Source organism: Spermophilus citellus, assembly GCF_964194105.1.
Source record: "Spermophilus citellus genome assembly, chromosome: 9".
NCBI classification, from domain to species: Eukaryota; Metazoa; Chordata; class Mammalia; order Rodentia; family Sciuridae; genus Spermophilus; species Spermophilus citellus.
Genome location: NC_138191.1, coordinates 105,697,344 through 105,716,011, shown reverse-complemented (window position 1 = coordinate 105,716,011; position 18,668 = coordinate 105,697,344). Strand labels below are relative to the sequence as shown.

At 42.4% G+C, this 18,668-nt stretch overlaps 1 protein-coding gene across 10 annotated transcripts in view; it reads right to left on the bottom strand.

The window, feature by feature from the left end:
* ERI3 (ERI1 exoribonuclease family member 3) overlaps positions 1-17,363 on the bottom strand; it is a 133,631-nt gene extending 116,268 nt beyond the window's left edge. For 3 of the 10 annotated variants that reach the window (XM_081307256.1, XM_081307259.1, XM_081307261.1), the window contains exons 1-3: positions 16,974-17,333; positions 14,675-14,750; positions 1,690-1,967 (exon numbers count right to left, since the gene is read on the bottom strand). In XM_081307256.1, coding sequence (XP_081163382.1) covers positions 1,690-1,967; positions 14,675-14,750; positions 16,974-17,108 — 489 coding nt within the window. In that variant the 5' untranslated portion in view covers positions 17,109-17,333. The other 7 variants (XM_081307258.1, XM_081307260.1, XM_081307263.1 and 4 more) reach the window with 5 other exon arrangements.
* Between the last annotated feature and the right edge of the window lie 1,305 nt (positions 17,364-18,668).

Here is an 18,668-nt window from a genome sequence, read left to right as displayed (position 1 = left end):
GCGAAATAATTTATCATTCTAAAGACAGACCCATTTCTGGGGGAAGGGGGCATGAGAAATAAAGCCAGTTTATCTCTGAATGGACCCCCAAAGTACCCAATGCTGAAGGTCCTCTTCTCCTCTTCCTGCTTACTCCTACTGTAACCTGCTCCCAGACCAATAAATCTATGCATTCCCAAATTACATACTATATAACCTAGCCCTGTAGAGAAGAGTTACAGTCCTAGAGCCAGGCATATCCGAGGCCCATTGCAATGAACTGCCACATAGACTCCTGACCACTTCCCTCAAAGCAACCACCAAGCACTTAAACATAATTCAGCATAGTTGTCTCTCTGCTATTAATCCAAGCTTCCTAGCAGCATAACTTTTAAAGGTAAAAGGTCTTTTTACCCAGCTGGTGACTAAGGGGGGAAAAAAAAGCAAGCAAAAGAAATTTTCTTTTCCAAAAGATCAACAATAGTACTTGTTCAGGTTATCTAATGCTACATAACAAATACACCAAAACTTGTGGCTTAAAGCATCAACAATCATTTGTTACTTCTTAAAGTTCCTATGAGTCAGGAATTTGGAAGTGGCTTGGCCTGCTGAAGATCTCTCCTGAGGTTGAAGTCAAATGTTCACTGGGGCTGCAGTCATCTGAAGGCTTGACTGGAGCTAGTGAATTCACTTCCAAGATGCCTCACTCACATGGCTGCCAAACTGGTAGTAACTTTTGGATTAGAGCCTCAGTTCTAATGTGCCTGTTCACAGGATTGCTTGAGTATCTGTGTAGCAGAGCGGCAGGCTTTCACCAGGACAAGTGGTCCAAAAGAATAAAGTGAACTGCAATTTTTTTTTTTAACTTAGTCTCAGAAGTCACACGTTGTCTCTTCTGCTATAATCTATTGCTTAGACAGGGCTATCCTTGGTTCAGTGTGGGAAAACTTCCAAGGGTGTGAATCCCAAGAGGTAAGGATCACTGGGGGTCAATATGGAGGCTGACTACCACAGTACCCCCTAAAAGAACAAGTGACAGTGGCAGAAGAAGGGAGGAAGGAAAGGAAAGGAAAGGAAAAGAGGAGGGCTGGGGATGTGGCTCAAGCGGTAGCGCGCTCGCCTGGCGTGCGTGCGGCCCGGGTTCGATCCTCAGCACCACATACCAACAAAGATGTTGTGTCTGCCGAGAACTAAAAAATAAATATTAAAAATTCTCTTGGGGCTGGGGATGTGGCTCAAGCGGTAGCGCGCTCGCCTGGCATGCGTGCGGCCCGGGTTCGATCCTCAGCACCACATACCAACAAGGATGTTGTGTCCGCCGAGAACTAAAAAATGAATATTAAAAATTCTCTCTCTCTCTCTCTCTTTAAAAAAAAAAATTCTCTCTCTCTCTCCTCTCTCACTCTCTCTTAAAAAAAAAAAAAAGAAAGAAAGAAAGGAAAAGAGGAGAACGGAAGAGAAGGAAATATTTTGATTCCCAAAAGCTGAGACCAGAAAAAAACAATGTGCCCAGTTTTCCCCAGAGACTTCTCAGGTCTACCTTGCCCTAGCATACCTGGACCAAGCCCTGCTTCCTAGGCAGAAACTCCAGATGAACAGCTAAAACCCAGGAAGACATGAGAAAATAGCTCTGGGTCCCAGGTAGCAAGATGCTCCTCCCTCCCTTCTTGCCCACCCCACCTCTTCTAAAGCAATGATTGCAACAGTTACCTGAGGATGAATCTGTGGCTTGTCACACGTGGCCTCAAAGTCCAGCACTAAAAAGTAGTGATACCTCTGGGGAGGAAAGGACACCATTGCCGCCATGGATGCGCCAAAGCCGTGGGCCGCCAGCTTTCTGGTGGATATGGAGCAGAACTCCGGAACACCACAAGGAGAAAATAAGTGGGAGCCCAGCACTTTTCTCGCTCTTGAAAGTAAATACGAAGAAAATCGAGCTGCTCCAGTCTGTAAAGGTGCTAGCATTGAACATCCAGAAGCATCTAAAACTTAGGGGAGGAAAGTTAAAAAAACAAACAAAACAAACAAACAAACAAACAAACAAAAAACACAGAGAGCCTGGGTTACTCCCCTCCCACTGTGGCCTTGTTCCATCTAGTCTTCAGGAATGTCCATGCAACATGAGCCACTCCTCAGGGTTTCTAGGCCCCTTTCTAAATCACGGTATCCGTTACTAAAGTTCAGGACCCTAAAACCAGCACCTGCAGCATTATTACAGCTCTGAGTCTCCCAGATCATTCTCAAAACAACATGCAGCACTGGCCTTCATCTTTAAACTGAGCTCTAGTTCAAAAGGGAGTAGAGAGAAAAATTCTGTGGTCACTTCCCAGGTGGCAACAGTTAACTTTAAAGCTAAGTGTCCCAAAGTTAACATGAGGTGACCCAGTTGCACAGTCAGTCCTGGGAGTTAAGTAGACCCCGACAAACAGCCAGAAATGTCCAAGGCTCTCTCCTTAGCTCTGTTACATGCCATTTGACCTGGGTTATCCTGTGTCTTGACATCTCTGCACACCAATGTGAAAGTGTGAAAGCAAACAAAGCAAATCCCAGGGGAATTTGCTCCCAACATTCTGGTGACTTCCCAACCCCCACACTGGTAAGCAGCACCCTGGGGGAATGAACAGGGCCTGGACAGCACAGCTGGCAACAGCCTCAGGCCTCCTCATTTGCTGCCATTCAGACTCACTCTCTCCTAAAGGCTCTGAACGGACTGTGGGACTTTTTAAATAGGGAAGAAAAAAGAGAAAACCCAGATGTGGCAGTAATGGGAGCTTTGCTAAAAGTCTAGTAAAGTTTTCTGAGTGAACATGTGCAGGGAAAAAAAAAATCATTTTTCCTTTACATTTTTCCTTTAAATTTGCAGTATGTCTGCTCCTCAGAGGGCTAACTAAATATAAAAATCAAAGCCTAAGTTTTACTCACAAATAACTCAAGTTTCAAAAAATATAAATAAGGAACAAAGCAACAATTTTGTCTTTCTTCCTTTTACACCTATCACTCAAATTACCTTCAACTTCTCAAACAAGAAATCCTACCACTCAATACAGATATAACCATAATTTATGCTTTTTGAGGCCCCATTTCAACATAGCCAAATGCGATTGCCTCAGAATGGCTGTGAACACCTGGCTCTCTCCACATCAGGTAGTGGGGACAGCACACTGTGAATCCCAAGCATACTCAAAGGCAATGAGGTCACTACTACCTGGGCAAAAAAAAATGGACAATGTCACATTATCACTTCTTCTTTCCATTTCTCTCCTGATTCACTAAATGAATACAATCATTTGCCTGTGTTAGGATATGTGCTAGTGTAGGTCTTTAATTTCCCCAAATGAATGAAAACCAAAAGGATTTTAAGTTCTTCATGGATCCTGAACAAGCACAGCACTTGCTTATAGTCTCCCCCAAAATGTAGCCAAACCTCCTCAACCCAGGTGACAAAGGTTAGCTTGAGTTTCATTATGGAATCTCTTGGAAAGGTAAAAGGGCCAACATCTCTTTGAAAACCAGAATCTAAAATAACTTATCACATCACCTACTCCTGAATAGTACTGGGAAACCTTATTGAGATGGCAGACATCCATCTGCTAATTTGGATCAAAAGTCCCTCTGTAACCCCTTGAAATCAGACCACATATAAGGACTTTTGAAATCTTTAACCTTCTCCAATATGTCTATAGTATATGCAGCATAGATAAACTCTTATCTGCAAAATACAGGCAATTAAGCATCATGATTAATGAGGACTTCCAGGTTTGAGTTCAGACTTTATCACTTAATAGCCATGGCACCTTGGGCAAGCTCTGTTCTTCAATTCCTCACCTGTAAAATGACAATAACACCACTACCCACTCTTTAAGTGAGAATGAAATGCAGCAACACATGTAAAGCACTAACAACAATGTATGGGACATAAGAGGTGAATAAATATTAGCTTACTATTATTACTACTATCATACAGTAGGCTATGCCCACCTGGCCAAGCCTGGATCCCCATATCCCCAGCCTATAAGTCTAATTAATGCATCAGGCAGCCTCAGGGAGTTACATCAGTGTTTCCTCCATCCCTAGAATGCTCCAGACCACCCATAGAGCACATTATATACACCCTATCCCTTCCCATGAACAACACATGGATGGCTAGAGGTTCTCTGGCCTGTAGGCCTTATTTTCTCACCTGATTTCACCCACATCAAAAGGCATCTCTTATAGGAAGTCTTAAAAATAGACACTAGAAGGCTAGGCCTCCACATGTCAACAGTCACTGGTTCCTTACTTCCTTTCTTCTAACAACTAAGTTCAGTTCAAATCAAGAAAAGAGGATAGCTCTTCCTCTTCCCTTCCTGAAAAATTTAATCCTATAGCAGAAGAAGGTACTGCCTACATCAGCTGGAGGGGAGATACAGAGGTGTGGGGGAAGAGTCAGAGCCCAAGCAGGGCTAAGAGGGCATCCTTGAAGATGTGGGAAGGTGTGCAGCATGTCAGAGCCAAAGACAGGTGAGGAGGCATTCATGTCCAGGGCAGTCTACTCTGGGGAGTCATGGGCAGAACAAAAGAGGCACTCAGGAGTGAGTGAAACAGGACAACAGCCAGCAATGGGAGACTGGTTACACACAGAGGGATTGAGCAAAGAAGTACATACACTAAAGATAATGGGAACCAGGTTTCTCACTGTTAAAGAAAGTAGTTAAAATATGAAAAGGGTGCCAGGCTTGGTGGTGCACAACTGTAATCCCAGTGGCTCAGGAGGCTGAGGCAGGAGGATCACAAGTTCAAAGCCAGTCTCGGCAACTTAGCAAGGTGCTAAGCAACTCAGTGAGATCCTGTCTCTCAATAATACACAAAAAAGGGCTGGGCACGTGGCTCAGTGGTTAAATGCCCCTAGGTTCAATACCTGGTACAAAAAAAAAAAAAAAAAAAGGAGAAAATAGGTGGTGCCAGATTGGAATTGGCAGTAAGAGTACAAACTCATGGTTTCTGCCTTAGACCTGGATATTTAAGTGTAGATATATTTAGTATGAGTAGGTATGTATGCATGTATGTATATATACAAATTACATATATATACACATACACACACAAATATACATATTCACACACACATAAATATTTTCTAGTTCCATCTAGAGAAGAGCCGGGAAGCAGCACCACTCGGTTGGCTTCTAAATACCATTCTCTATTAAAAGAACCTGAGTTGCAGGGCAAGGTGATGCTTGCCTGTAATTCCAGTGGCTTGGGAGACTGAGGCAAGTTCAAAGTGCCTCAGTGGGACCCTGTCTCTTAAATAAAATACAAAATAGGGCTGGGGATATGGCTCAGCGGTTGAGTGCCCCTGAGTTCAATTCCCAGTAGCGCCCCCCACACACACCAAAAAAGAACCAGAGTTCCTTGGAGAAATGGCTGGTTCCAGGGCTATGGCAGAAAACAAGATAGGCCTGGAAAATCCTGTTGTACCGGAAAAATCACCCTGAATAATTAATGATAGTAATGGACTAAAATACATTGAATAAACTAGGGAAACTATGAGTCCAAAAAATTATAAATGAATACAACTAAAGTTAATTGAGGGATATTTACATAGTTTCAAAGTATCTCTCCATAAAATGCTTATTAACTATAAAAGGAAATGATTTTATAATGCAGAAGCTTGACAGACATCACCTTAATCAACTGATCAAAGCCCAAATTGAGAGCCAATCTACACAATAACCATCCTGTAATCTTCAAATGTGTCAAGGTCATGAACATCAAGGAAAGTCAAAAAGACACTAATAATACTTGATAACTAAATACAATCCATGATTCTGAACCATATCATTTTGCTACAAAGAACATTCCTGGGACAACTGGTAAAACTTGAATGGGATTTGTGAGTTAGATGGAGGTGACATACTAATGTCAATTTCCTGATTTTGATGGTTGTACTGTGGTTAAGAAAATGTCCTTGCTTGTAGGAAATACAAAGTGTTCAGGACGATAGGGCACTAGTTTGGGAACTTAACCCTGAAATAGTTCAGGAAAAAATTCTTTGTGCTGTACTTACAACTTTTATGTAAATTAGGACGGTTTCAAACTTTTAAAAAATTATTTTTAAAAATCCATATGCAGGCCTGGGGGTGTAGCTTAGTGGAAGAGCACTTGCCTAGCATGCATAAAGCCCTGGGTTCAATCTCCAACACTGCAAAATAAAAAATAATACTAAAATATAAATAAAGTCTGTGTATGATGTGATCTAAAAAATAAAAACCAGAACAAGTGGTATGTGAAAAAGAGAGACAGAGACAGAAGGAGGGAAGGAGAGAGAAGGAGGGTGAGAGAGAGGGAGAGAGAGATCTCCCCACCGTGTACCCTCTGGCAGCAAATTTGGCAAAAGCGAGCCCTAAAGCATCCCCTCAGCCCAAACAGTCTCTATCAAGTTGAGTCTTCATCAGAAGAGCCCCTATTCCATGATCCCCTCGCTGGCACTGAGGCCCCAGATAGCTATCAAGAAACACCTCAGCACTCCCTACATGACATTCCACCTGTTCTTGTACCTTCTGGCAGCTGAAGGGCTTCTCTTTCATATTGATGTCTTTGTACTTTAGTTACAGGTTTGAAGAATATAAGTCTCGCAGTTTACAACCTCAACTGGATCTTTGAATATTTAGTTAAGGGACAGAACTTAAAAAGAAACAGTTTATGATTCTCTGTATTTCTGCAAACTATCTTTAATCAGAGAACAAGATTTACACATTTATTCTCAGACCTCCTTTTACTTCTAACAAATTAAAGGTAGTAAGCAGCCTACAGCAAGGGGGAATATGAATGATTCTCTCCTCAAAATGAAGGAATTGGTCCTCCAAAGGGGACAGAAGAGGGGTAAATATGGACTGCCCTGGGGCCAGCCTGATTTGGAGAAACAGGCCTGCGCCACAGCCCCTGGAGGACGGTCTCTGTACAGCATATTTACACAACAGACACCAATGGCTCCTCTGCAGCCATTACTGTCTATCAGGTAAATAACACATGTGCCAAGACACACATTTAATGAGGGAAATAATATGCCTTTATAAAAAGACTCAATCTGTATTTACCTGAGAGACCAAAGAAGCACCAAATCACCAGATTAGTGGAACCACAGAGGAGTCGTTCTGGTGTCTTGGGTAAATAGACATTTTATAGCCTCCATTACTAGAAGGGGGAAGGGAGAGTAGAGGGAGGGGGTCATTCTTCAACTCCACATACACAGGCAAGGGGAGCCTCAGGGATGGGACAAGCAGAGGAGTCCATCAGGAAACACGTGGTCTATTCCACTCCACCTCCCCAACCACACAGACTTAGAATCTTTGGGAACATGGGGATTGATAGCATCCCTGTATTCAATCCATGCCATTAAAAGCCAGACTGGGAGGCAGGGGTATCTTCCAGATAAACTCCAAGGTACCAGAGGCGGTTCCTGTGTTCAACTAACTAGAAATACCTGAACCACTAGAACTATAGCTTCTTCAGTTTTCAGTCCTAGGGCAAGTCCCTGCCCAGGTCTGACCTATAGCATCACAGGTGCTCAGGCCCTGAGTCACAGAAGCAACAACAAAGAACACTGTACCATCTGTTTGTAACTCACCTAGTCCCAAGCTTTGTCTTAGGCAGCAAAAAGTTGCTTGGTAAGGACATAAATAGACCGCATGCCTTTAGAATCATAATCTTCAATGAAAGAATGTATCCTTACTGCCAGAAATCTTTCCACGAAAATCAAACAGTCAAAAGAAAAGAAAACCTCAGAGGCAACACAGTCTAGTCAGCCAGTAGAAATGAAGCCCAGGAAGAAAAAGGAGCACCCAAGGTTCACACAGCAAGAAAGAGAAAAAACAGAACCAGGTCTCTAGAACTAGGCCGTGGCTCCAGTGCAAGGAGTAGAGCTCTCCACTCATCCCCCAATCTTCTCTACAGTCTCACAGAATAGACAGGAATCTGAAGGCTCTGTCTATTCCACTCAAGGCTACAAACTGGAGACAAAAGAAAGCATGATATACCCCACAAACTCTATACGACTTTCTGATGACCCCAACGTGATAAGGAAGGAAGAACTCTAAAGGAGGACCCTCACCTCAACAAAACACTCTACTCCTCTTTGCAACCTGTCACTGCCCTTGTCCTATAACCACAGCTTCTGCTCCAAGGCAGGGCTAAGGTGAGCTTCCCGCTTCAGAAACAACTGCTAATCCCAAATTACCTAAGGACTTTCACTAAAGGCTTACAAGAACACCAGATTCTTTTTTTTTTTTTTAAAGAGAGAGTGAGAGAGGACAGAGGGAGGGAGGGAGGGAGGGAGGGAGGGAGAGGGAGGGGGAGAGAGAGAGAGAGAGAGAGAGAATTTTTTTTTTAATATTTATTTTTTAGTTCTCAGCGGACACAACATCTTTGTTGGTATGTGGTGCTGAGGATCGAACCCGGGCCGCACGCATGCCAGGCGAGCGCGCTACTGCTTGAGCCACATCCCCAGCCCAAGAACACCAGATTCTTATGGCAACAACAAAGCCATAGCAGGCTAGCTTCAACTGGTCCATCTCAACAGCTCAAAACAGCACACATCAAGAGGCAACTATTTATAATTTGCTTGCTGTTTGCTAAACCATCAGCATGCTTACAACTTGGTCAAACTCTTTCCAGGGACCAAAGTTGGACGACATCTCTTAGTAAAGTCCTACAAGTCAGCTGCCCCTCCATTACACACAAGAGGACATAAAGTCTTGTTTCCTAAGGTACAGCAAATAAGAGGGAGGGAGGGAGGGTGCAGTATGATCATCCCTTTAAGTACCTCCCATACTATAGACAATATCTATAGTATTGCTGTTCTGTAGATATTGTCTATAGTATGGGAGGTACTTAAAGGGATGATCATACTGTGTAAATATCTTCTAGGCTCTTGCTTTCAAGATGGAGAACTGGTGTTGAAGCAGAGCCATACAATCTAGTTGTTAAAACACTTGAGTCAGAAAAATCTAGGTTCAAATCCTAACTCTACTGCATATTCTTTGTAATAATAGCTAAAATAATACCAATACTTGGGTTCAATTCAATCAAATAATGTACGTACAATGCTCTGCATGATAGTAAGTGCTCAATAAAAGGGAGCTACAATTAAAACATGAGAAAGAGGAAAGGGAAACACCATTTTCTGTGTTGGTGATTTATAGATCTTAATCTCATTTAATCCTACCAAATATCAAGCAAAATGGTTAACACTATTTCCATTTTACACCTGAGGAAACTAAGGCTAAAAGGTACCCAACTCTTTGGGTACTCTTAGTTTCCTCTACCATGTTTGATGGCCCACATTTCCATACTTGATGGATTCTCCATCAGTCACAGGGCTAACAATGCATATCAATTTTAATTTTTCTTTCTTTATCTTTTTTTTTTTTTTTTTTTTTTGGTACCAGCGGTTGAATCCAAGGTACTTTTCCACTGAGCCACATCCCCAGGTCTTTTTATTATGAGACAGGGTCTCCCTAAGTCTCTTAGGGCCTCACTAAGTTGCTGAGGCTGGCTTTGAATTTGCAATCCTTCTGCCTCAGACTCCCAAGCTGCTGGGATTACAGATGTGCACCACCATGCCCAGAAAAATCTAACTTTTTTTTTTTTTTTGGTGCTGGGAATTGAACCCAGGGCTTTGTGCATGCTAGGCAACACTCTACCACTGCCCCAGCCCCAATTTTTCTTTTTAAGTAAGGTGTGATTTTAACCAGAAGTAACTCAAATTTAGGCAGTGATTAAACCTAAATCAACCAAATTTGATTTCATAATAATTTTAAAAAGAAAAACAAATTACAGCCCTGAGCACAAAAGTAGGAACAGGAAGGGATGTCTTGAATTAAAACACAATGGAGAACTTAAAGCTCCTTCTCAAATACAATTCCAGAGGTGCAAATCTTCCCACCTTACAGAGTGAGAAACTGGCAGGAGGAAGGTTACAATCAGCTCTTGCCCAGGTCCCCAAATGTGACACTTCCTTTTCCAAATCTGAACTTTTGCAAATGCTACTCCCTCTATACTGGAATGCCCCTCTATCTTTCACTAGGCAAATTATCAACCCTTCTCCAAAACCCAGCTCAAATCTCCCCCTTTTAATAGCTCTGATAACCCATCAGAAAGTTAATTGCTTATTATTCAGTAACGCAGTTTATTCTTATTTTGTAACTTTTCTCTATGTTAGGTATCTGTTTTCCTTCTAGTAATAATTTTCAAGGAGTTGAGAAAAGAATAGAAAATAGCTATATATATAAAAGAAAATAAAAGAAAAAAAAACAAAGAAAATAGCTATATATAGGCATATGTATGCATGTTTATGTAAAAAAAAAAGCATATCAGATATGCTAATGCCTTGACTTTTTTTGAGACTCCTTCATGTACTTTAAAATTTCATATACAGCATTAAAGAAGGGCATGAGACTTATTTATTTACTTATTTGTTTGTTTATTTATGGTATCAGGGATTGAATTTAGGGGCACTCGACTACTGAGTCACATCCCCAGCCCTATTTTGAATTTTATTTAGAAATAGGGTCTCACTGAGTTGCTTAGCGCCTCACTAAATTGCTGAGGCTGGCTTTGAATTCGTGATCCTCCTGTCTCAGTCTCCCTAGCCACTGGGATTACAGATGTGTACACTGCGCCCAGCAAGATTTATTTTTTAAATCTAAATGGTGAAAGAGTTTTAAAAGCTTGAGAAACACTGAGTTAGACCCTTAGGTGCAAGGACTACATTTTGTTCATTTCTGTATTCCCAGTATCCAGCACAGGGTCAGGCACAAAGTTAAGTACGAGTTTGCTGAATGAATTAATATGCCCAAAGTCCACTGCTCTGGAATTAGAACATGCCAAAACAGAGCACGGCCCAGGCACCAACAAAGGTTCTTTCTTTCTTTCTTTCTTTTCTTTCCTTTTCCCTCCCTCCCTCCCTCCCTCCCTCCCTCCCTTCCTTCCTTCCTTCCTTCCTATTCTTCTCCCAGTCCACCCCATTCTGTCCTCCCCAGTTGAGAGAGAGAAAGAGAAATTGCCTTGGTGCCAGAATACTATTAAAAGGATTAATTTAGGGACCGGTGTTTGGACTGTCACATCCAATCACTACCCACAGATCTACAGCTTCCCAAATCAGGCTCATGCAAAGAGGAATCAATTGCAAGGACACAGAGGGTCTGAACAGGCATACTAATGGCCTCCCGAGGTGCCAGCGGCCAGCTTTGACACTCCCATAAATTATCTGCCTTTTGATTTTACCTGTAGCTGTGGGGCACAAGGCACAATTTTGAACATATCAAAGCAATCTCTTGTAACCCAAGGCTCCCCAAGGAATGTCCCCAAAGGAGAAAAGGCTAAAAACAACAACCCAAAGGGAATCTGCTTCCCAACAGGTCTGGTCCTAGCAGTCATCAAACATTAAAACCCAAATGAACCAAAGAGATACAGTAGGACTCAAATGAAGCCTCAAAGATATGGACAAGGCATGTATCAGACTGCAGTTCTGCAATGACTACACATCTCCCACTCAAGGAAAGAGAAATCACAGTAATAAACAAACGCAATTTCATCTGGAGGCAAATGTGCGCTAGCTTTGACAGTAACTCACAGTATGACTTTGGGCAACTCACTTAACCTTGTTGGGCCTCAGTTTCCTCACATGGTAGCAAGGAAATGAATACTATCTGAACAACTTCCTGCAGTGGTGGTAAAAGCAATCTAAAAAATTCAAGAGGCACTTTACAAAGATGTAGGGCCACAAGGGTGACAATACCAATAAATGGCCCCAGACAAACAAGGAGGTATAATTAGTCACAGGTGAAATTTACTGGGAAACTGCTCATTCAACTCACTTTACTGATGGTGTTGAGACTAAGGTCCATACCCCCAAAAGTTCTGGGATTCTGAACGGAACTCCTGCTGTTTGCAAATTTTCCATTAGGCAGGACAGTGCCTTGCTTTTGTTGTAACTTCCTCCTATGTGCTGGCTCTCATCACCAGGGCTGTTTCTATCATATGGACACAATGACAACTGTGCTGACTCAAAAGTACTTGTCAACTATTTCCTGCTTTAAAAAAAAAAAAAAAAATCATTGTGTAAAATACTATTAGTAAGCACTGTGCTAACAGCTTTATATACATTACCAAAGCCTTTAACCAACCTATTAAGTCCTCTATCTCCATTTTACAGATAGGAAAGTGAAGCTCAGAGAGCTAAGTCACTTGTGCAAGGTCACATAAACACTACTATCAGAAGGCTATAGGCTGAGCCAAATGCAGTGGCACATGCCTGTAATCCTAGCAACTCCGGAGGCTAAGGCAGGAGGATTGTAAGTTCAAAGTCAGCCTTAGCAACTTAGCAAGGTCCAGTCTCAAAACACAAAACTTAAAAAAGAAAAAGGTGGGGGTGGGGCTGGGGATGTGGCTCAGTGGTTAAACACCAATGGGTTCAATCCCAGTAACACCCCCCCCCCCAAAAAAAAAAAGAAAAAGAAAAAGAAAAGAAACCTAAAGGTTTGGGGTGGAACCTACAAGCTTCCCTCTAGCAATGTGGAAGACAAAAGTCAAGAGCAAACACAGGGCTCTGTGCTATAATCTCATTAGACACTCAACAAATACTTTATTTGGTTCCTGTGCCTGACACATCATCATATCTGAACCAGGAAACAATTTCTAAAATTGGGAAAAGGTCATCAGTCTGCTGCAAGCAAGGAAAGGAAAGACTGAGTAGGACAGAAAGAGGACAATTCCCTAGAAAGCTTAGGAAAATGGGTCAGTTTCTGTGTGTATAGTTCAAGTAAGTTCAAAGCAACTGACATTAAGCCATGAACCCTAAAACCAATATCCCTTCCAGGGCTTTATTTATTCCATACTTCCTTCAATAGAAAATAAGTTCTCGGAGCTGGGGGTTGTGGCTCAGTGGTAGAACACTTGCCTAGCATGTGCAAGGAGCTGGGTTCAATCCTCAGCACCACATAGAAATAAATAAATAAAATAAAGATATTGTGTTCAGCTACAACTTAAAAAAAAATTTTAGAAAAAGAAAATAGTTCCCAAAATCTTTGAATTCATTCTATATCAACGGTCCCTTCTTCTATCTACTCTAGTCTGTGAAATAGGAGCTGATATTATCAACACATTCCTTGACAGACATATTTTAAACTACAGTGGATAACCAAGAAGTTAGTGAAGAGAACCAATATAACCATGAAAACAAAGATGCAGTTATACTTCATTGTAAGGACCAAAATACTTCCACAAAAGGGGAAATATAAAATGTTATCCATGTAACTGCCACAGCTTCCTTATTGGTCCGTTTCAAGTATTATCTGTCCCCTTCAATCCATTCTTCACACTGACATCAAAGCAAACTTTCTATAACACAAAACTAACATCACTCTATTACCTAAATCCTTCTAATGGCTTCCTACTATTCTTAAGGGAGAGCAAACTAGAGTCCATATATTAAATACAGATGCCACCTGTTTTTATAAATAAAGTTTTATTGAAATACAGCCATGTTCATTCATTTTCAAACTGTCTATGGCTGCTTTCACACATAACTGCCAAGTTGTGTAAAGCAGCCACCACAAAGGATCAATATTTACTATCTTGTCCTTTACAGAAAAGATTTACCAGTTTCTAATCTTTTTCTACCCACCTACATAACTCCAGGTCTAATTCTAAGAGTTTATAAGGCTCTGCCATCAACTTATCTCTCCTGCCCCTGCGTACTAAGCACTGTTTAAATCACAATGGACTTTCTCAAACTCAACAAAGCTCTGACACTTGGCTCCTTGTGTTTTCATCTAAATCTAGGTGAAGTGGTTACTTCCTCTGAGAAGCTGTTCCTGCATACATAAGTCTGGGTTAGGGACACTTCTGCACTCCCAAAGAACTTGCACTTCCTTTACTAGAGCACTCTCAGGTATAACTAACTGCCTCTTTACTATCTTTCTCTCCCATAAATTTTTGAGTTCTTTAGTGTCAGGGACAGTGGCTGTCTTGTTCACCATTACAATTCCAGGAACTAGCAAATTGCTTGGCCCTTAGTTATTAGACAAACTGCCTCCAAGACCCTAGATAATAATCATCAGAGTCTGCCTTTTTAGCAAGCCCCTGATCCTGGCAAAATGGAGACAAGTTGGGACTAGCTATTCACTTAAAGCTATTCACACAACTCAAATTAAACCAATATCACAAAGGTTTTGGTCAAATACATTAAGAGTCAAATGTTGGGCTGGAGTTGTGGCTCAGTGGTAGAGCACTTGCCTAGCATGTGTGAGGCACTGGGTTTGATTCTCAGCACCACATATAAATAAATGAATAAAATAACCAACATCTAAAAAAATATTAAAATAAAAGAATCAAATGTATGTGTTTCATCCTCTCGTATTAAGACATGTATTTCTCAGGATAAAGGACTATTCTAGCTCTATTCAACCATCCTGAAAGTAAAGGGTGTTCATGAGATGCCCATTAAAAAAAATCATGAGAGAGCTCAAGAGTCTGAATCCCCAATTCCAATTCTCAATTTAAAGTCTTAGGGAAGTTTCCATAGGTTTTGAGTATATGCTGCCTAATAAAAGAAGCTACAGAAAATCAATCTGCACCAGTCCCACCCCCACCCCCACCAAGCCCAAATACTGATAAAGAAGTCAAGTCAAACTTGACCATGCAACAGGATTCTCACCTCTCCTTACTTCGAAGATGCCAAGACTGGCAGCTGGGGATGCTGAAGGTTCTGTGAGAGCTGGAAAGCCCCAATGCTGTGGACAAACACATATCTCTGCAACAAGTCTATTTCAACACAAAGGATCAAATCCCCACTAAGGATCAAACTACACCTCAAATTCCTAAACTCAAAACTTTGGGATAACAGCTATCTATGTAGAAAAACAGTTTCCTACAGAACTTCCAGAAGCTATTAGTACCATATTTGTTTTTGGAATGATGGATTTCATGTTCTCTAGTAATATCCTTTTCTTGGTAAGGAGACTTACTTCCTAGAAACATCAAATATTTACAATGTCTGAGCCTGGGCTGAGAAAGATGGCCATGAAGTGGTGGCTCACTAGATAATTTCAGAATCCTATCTAGACAAGGAGATACTAGTAAGGCTGACAATATTCCAAACTCAGGAACTAAGGCTAGGTCAGGACTGAGGCAGGGGTTAGTTGCCACAAACCCACAGGCCATATTGCAAATGGCCACAAATACCAGGAAACACTTTCAGGATATTTCCAATTCTGCTTCAAGTTCTAAGAAAGTCAAAGTAACCAAACCCCAACTCAAACCATCAATGGACACCTATCCTATTTATCACCTAATTCAGATTTTCCAAAGAACCAGAAGTTGCATGATGATCCCATAAGCTAGTGATGCCCTTTACACAAAGAAGCAAAGTGGAACCAATACATTCCTGTCTACCATTATACACATTTAAGACTTCATTCTACTCAGGTCCTCCAGGAAAAGGCCACTCACTAACTTACCCCACCACAGAGAAAACACTTTTCAAAATGAAAGGGAATATAAGCACTTTTATTTAGAAATTTCAAGTTGGAGGAGGCACTCTTAGGCAAGCTCTATGACCTAGCTAGCTGATTATTTACAGGATCTTTGGGCAGGAATTGTTAATGAGCTTTTAATTTGGAGTGCTTAAGTTGCCAAAGTGCTCTGAGCTCCAGTGAAGCAACACAGAATCCATAAAGGAAACCTTATCAATCACTTACTGGCAGCTCCCTTCCCCCATTCTGCACCTCTTGCTGAAAGGCAGCCAAGTAGGTTTCTAACTAAGATCACAGACACACATTAGTGGAGTCACACTCCAAGTCCCTGTTTATAAATTGGCTTTTAAATGGTAGGGGATTCAGGTATAATATACTTAGGCTCCAAGAACCAACCCACTAAAACAAGGTATACTGTATATGATAAAGTCAGAATAAAGCAGAATTTGATGAAGTCAATTTCTGGTAGCAACTCTATAATTGAAAACCAGGTCAGGCCCACACCTGTAATCCCAGCTACTTGGGAAGCTGAGGCAGGAGAATGGCAAACTCAAGGTCAGATTGGGCAAATTTACCAAGACCCTATCTCAAAATAAAATTTAAAAAGGGCTGGGGATGTACCTCAGTGATAGAGCACTTGCTTACCAAGTGGGAAGCCCTAGTTTCAATCCCCAGTACTACAAGTCAAAAAAAAAAAAAAAAAAATCACATCCAATCACAACCTACTATAATTAAAACAGAGAATAGTCTTTAGCCAATGAAATTCATGTTTTGCTGCCCTAATGCTGGGAAACTGATGAAATGTTGACAAGAGCAAATGCCATACAAGTGGCCAGAGACCTCTAGCAGAAAAACACAGTGGCCACTACTCGTTGCCAAATTCAGCCGTAAGAACAAACTCCACATACCTAGTGAGGGACCCCCACATCCAACATCTTTCAAGTCAACAAGAAGCAACAACAACAAAAAAATAAATTTTAAAAGGAAGTTACATTTTTGCAAGAACTCACAGTCATTGCCTCAATCCAAATTAATGTTTTTTTGTTTTTTTGTCTTAAGAAAACACCTGTTGCTGCCCACTTGCAGGAAAGGCAAACAGAAAGGTAGCCAGGTTAGGCCCTGATTCACTCCTTCCATCGCTTCAAATTTACAGAGGTAAACTGCTAATTTTGTGTGCATGTGTCGGGAGGGGGAGAGGGAAAATTCTCTCTCTACTATCTCCTTGCTGTTTCTAGCCTCTCTGGTCAAACCTCTCTAGTAATTCCAAGTAAGGAGTCAGCCCCCTTAATCAACTCACCCAATCTGTCTGGCAAAACCCAGCCCGGCTCCCCCTACACCAGAACGCTACTCAGTAGATCATGAATCGGGGGTGAGCACACCGGCCAGCACCCCAAACTGCAGAAACTATACAAGCCACGACCCGCCACCCGCATGCATTAACCAGGGCCTAGGCTGGGGGAGGGGGCTCTCAGCATCACCCACCCCAGGGTGTTGCCCCCAACTCGGACCCATCCAAGTCCAGGGGAGCGTAAGGGGAGGGGCAGGGGGCCAGGAGACCAGCCCTCCTTCCCAGGGCCGCCCCCGCCCCCCGTCAGCTGCAGGAGAGGCTGTCGCCATGGCAACGCCCCCTCCTCGGGGCCAGCGCGGCAGGCTTGCTCCAGGTGCAGGCCCCGACGTCTCCCTCGGCCTCAGCAGGCGCTCAGGGTAGTTGACCGCGGCGGGCGCGGCCCGCGCCGACTGCGGCGCCGGCCAGGCAGAGGCAGGGCCAGCTCCGCCTGCTCCCCACCGCCCGTTCCCGGCCGCCTCAACAGCGGCAGCCAGCACCACGAGTCCACAACACACCGACTCACCTCCGCGCACTCTGACCCCGACCGACGCGACGGATGGGCGGGCGCAGTGGCCAACCGCTGAGCCCGCCGTCGGCCCCTTTGACCAATGGGCTGCAGTGGGGCAGGGCTTCTTCTCCCCAAATGCTCTCTCTCCCGCCGACATGCGCGCTAAAGTGTGTCAAGATGGTGACTGCCGGTGGCGGCCTTATGGGACTTGTAGTTTTGAAACTACACGTACTCAGAAGAGAAGGGGAGGGTCACTTCTGAGCAGTGAAAGGGATTTTTTAAAAACTGAACACTTCCTCAGCCCTAGAGCGACTCAGGTACCACACCTCTTTTTTCCCCACTTTTCAATATATCCATAAGGTGAGTATAGGCTCATAAAGTGACATTCTGTTTAGGTGACACTTTCTCCTGATTCATTCATTCAACAAGTAATTATTATCATCTACTTTAGAATGTGGGCCTAGGGGAGATCTGGGAGGAGGGTAGACAGATTAGGAAGAAAATGCTTAGATTTCTAAAGGGCATGGGAACTGACTTGTTCATGTCCCTTCAGAGGGAAGCTTCTGGGTTGAAAAGGCTTCTGGCTGCAGCTGTGGGAAGCTTCTACAATCTCTCCAATCACCTGGAGAGAACTCTTACCAAAGCCAGTTGCCTGGGAAGTTATGGGTTCCAGCTTATGAGTTGGGAAACCTCAGTCTTAAATAAGCGAATGATGATGTTGACAGCTTCCCAATCAGTCAGGGATCCAGCTATGAGCCAGCACCAACACCACCACATTCAACCAGCTTTAGTTACCAAGCTCCTCTGTCTCCATGTGTACATTTTCACTTAAAACGATGATGTCATTTCTGGACCACCTCTAAGATCTTAACATAAGGTTGTCACCTATGCTGGAAATGTCTGGTAATCCCCATATCAGGGAATGTCTTCCTTAATTTCATCCACATAATGGGTTCGATGATTCCACTGTGTATTTCAGTATTAGTTTTTTTTTTCCTTTCTCCATATTTTCCATTGATGCATTATAATTGTACTTAATGATGGGATTCATTGTTACATATGCACACAATATAACAATATCATTTGGGCTGGGGTTGTGGCTCAGGAGTAGAGCACTCACCTGGCAAGTTCGAGGCCCTGGGTTCCAACCTCAGCACCACATAAAAATAAATAAATAAAATAAAAGTACTGTATCCAACTACAACTTAAAAATAAATATTAAAAAAAGTTAAAAAAATATCATTTGGCCAATATCATCCCACAATATTTCTTCTTTGCCTCCCCTCTTTCCTCCACCTGGTCTCTTTCCTCTAATACTGATCTCCCTTCAATTTTCATGAAA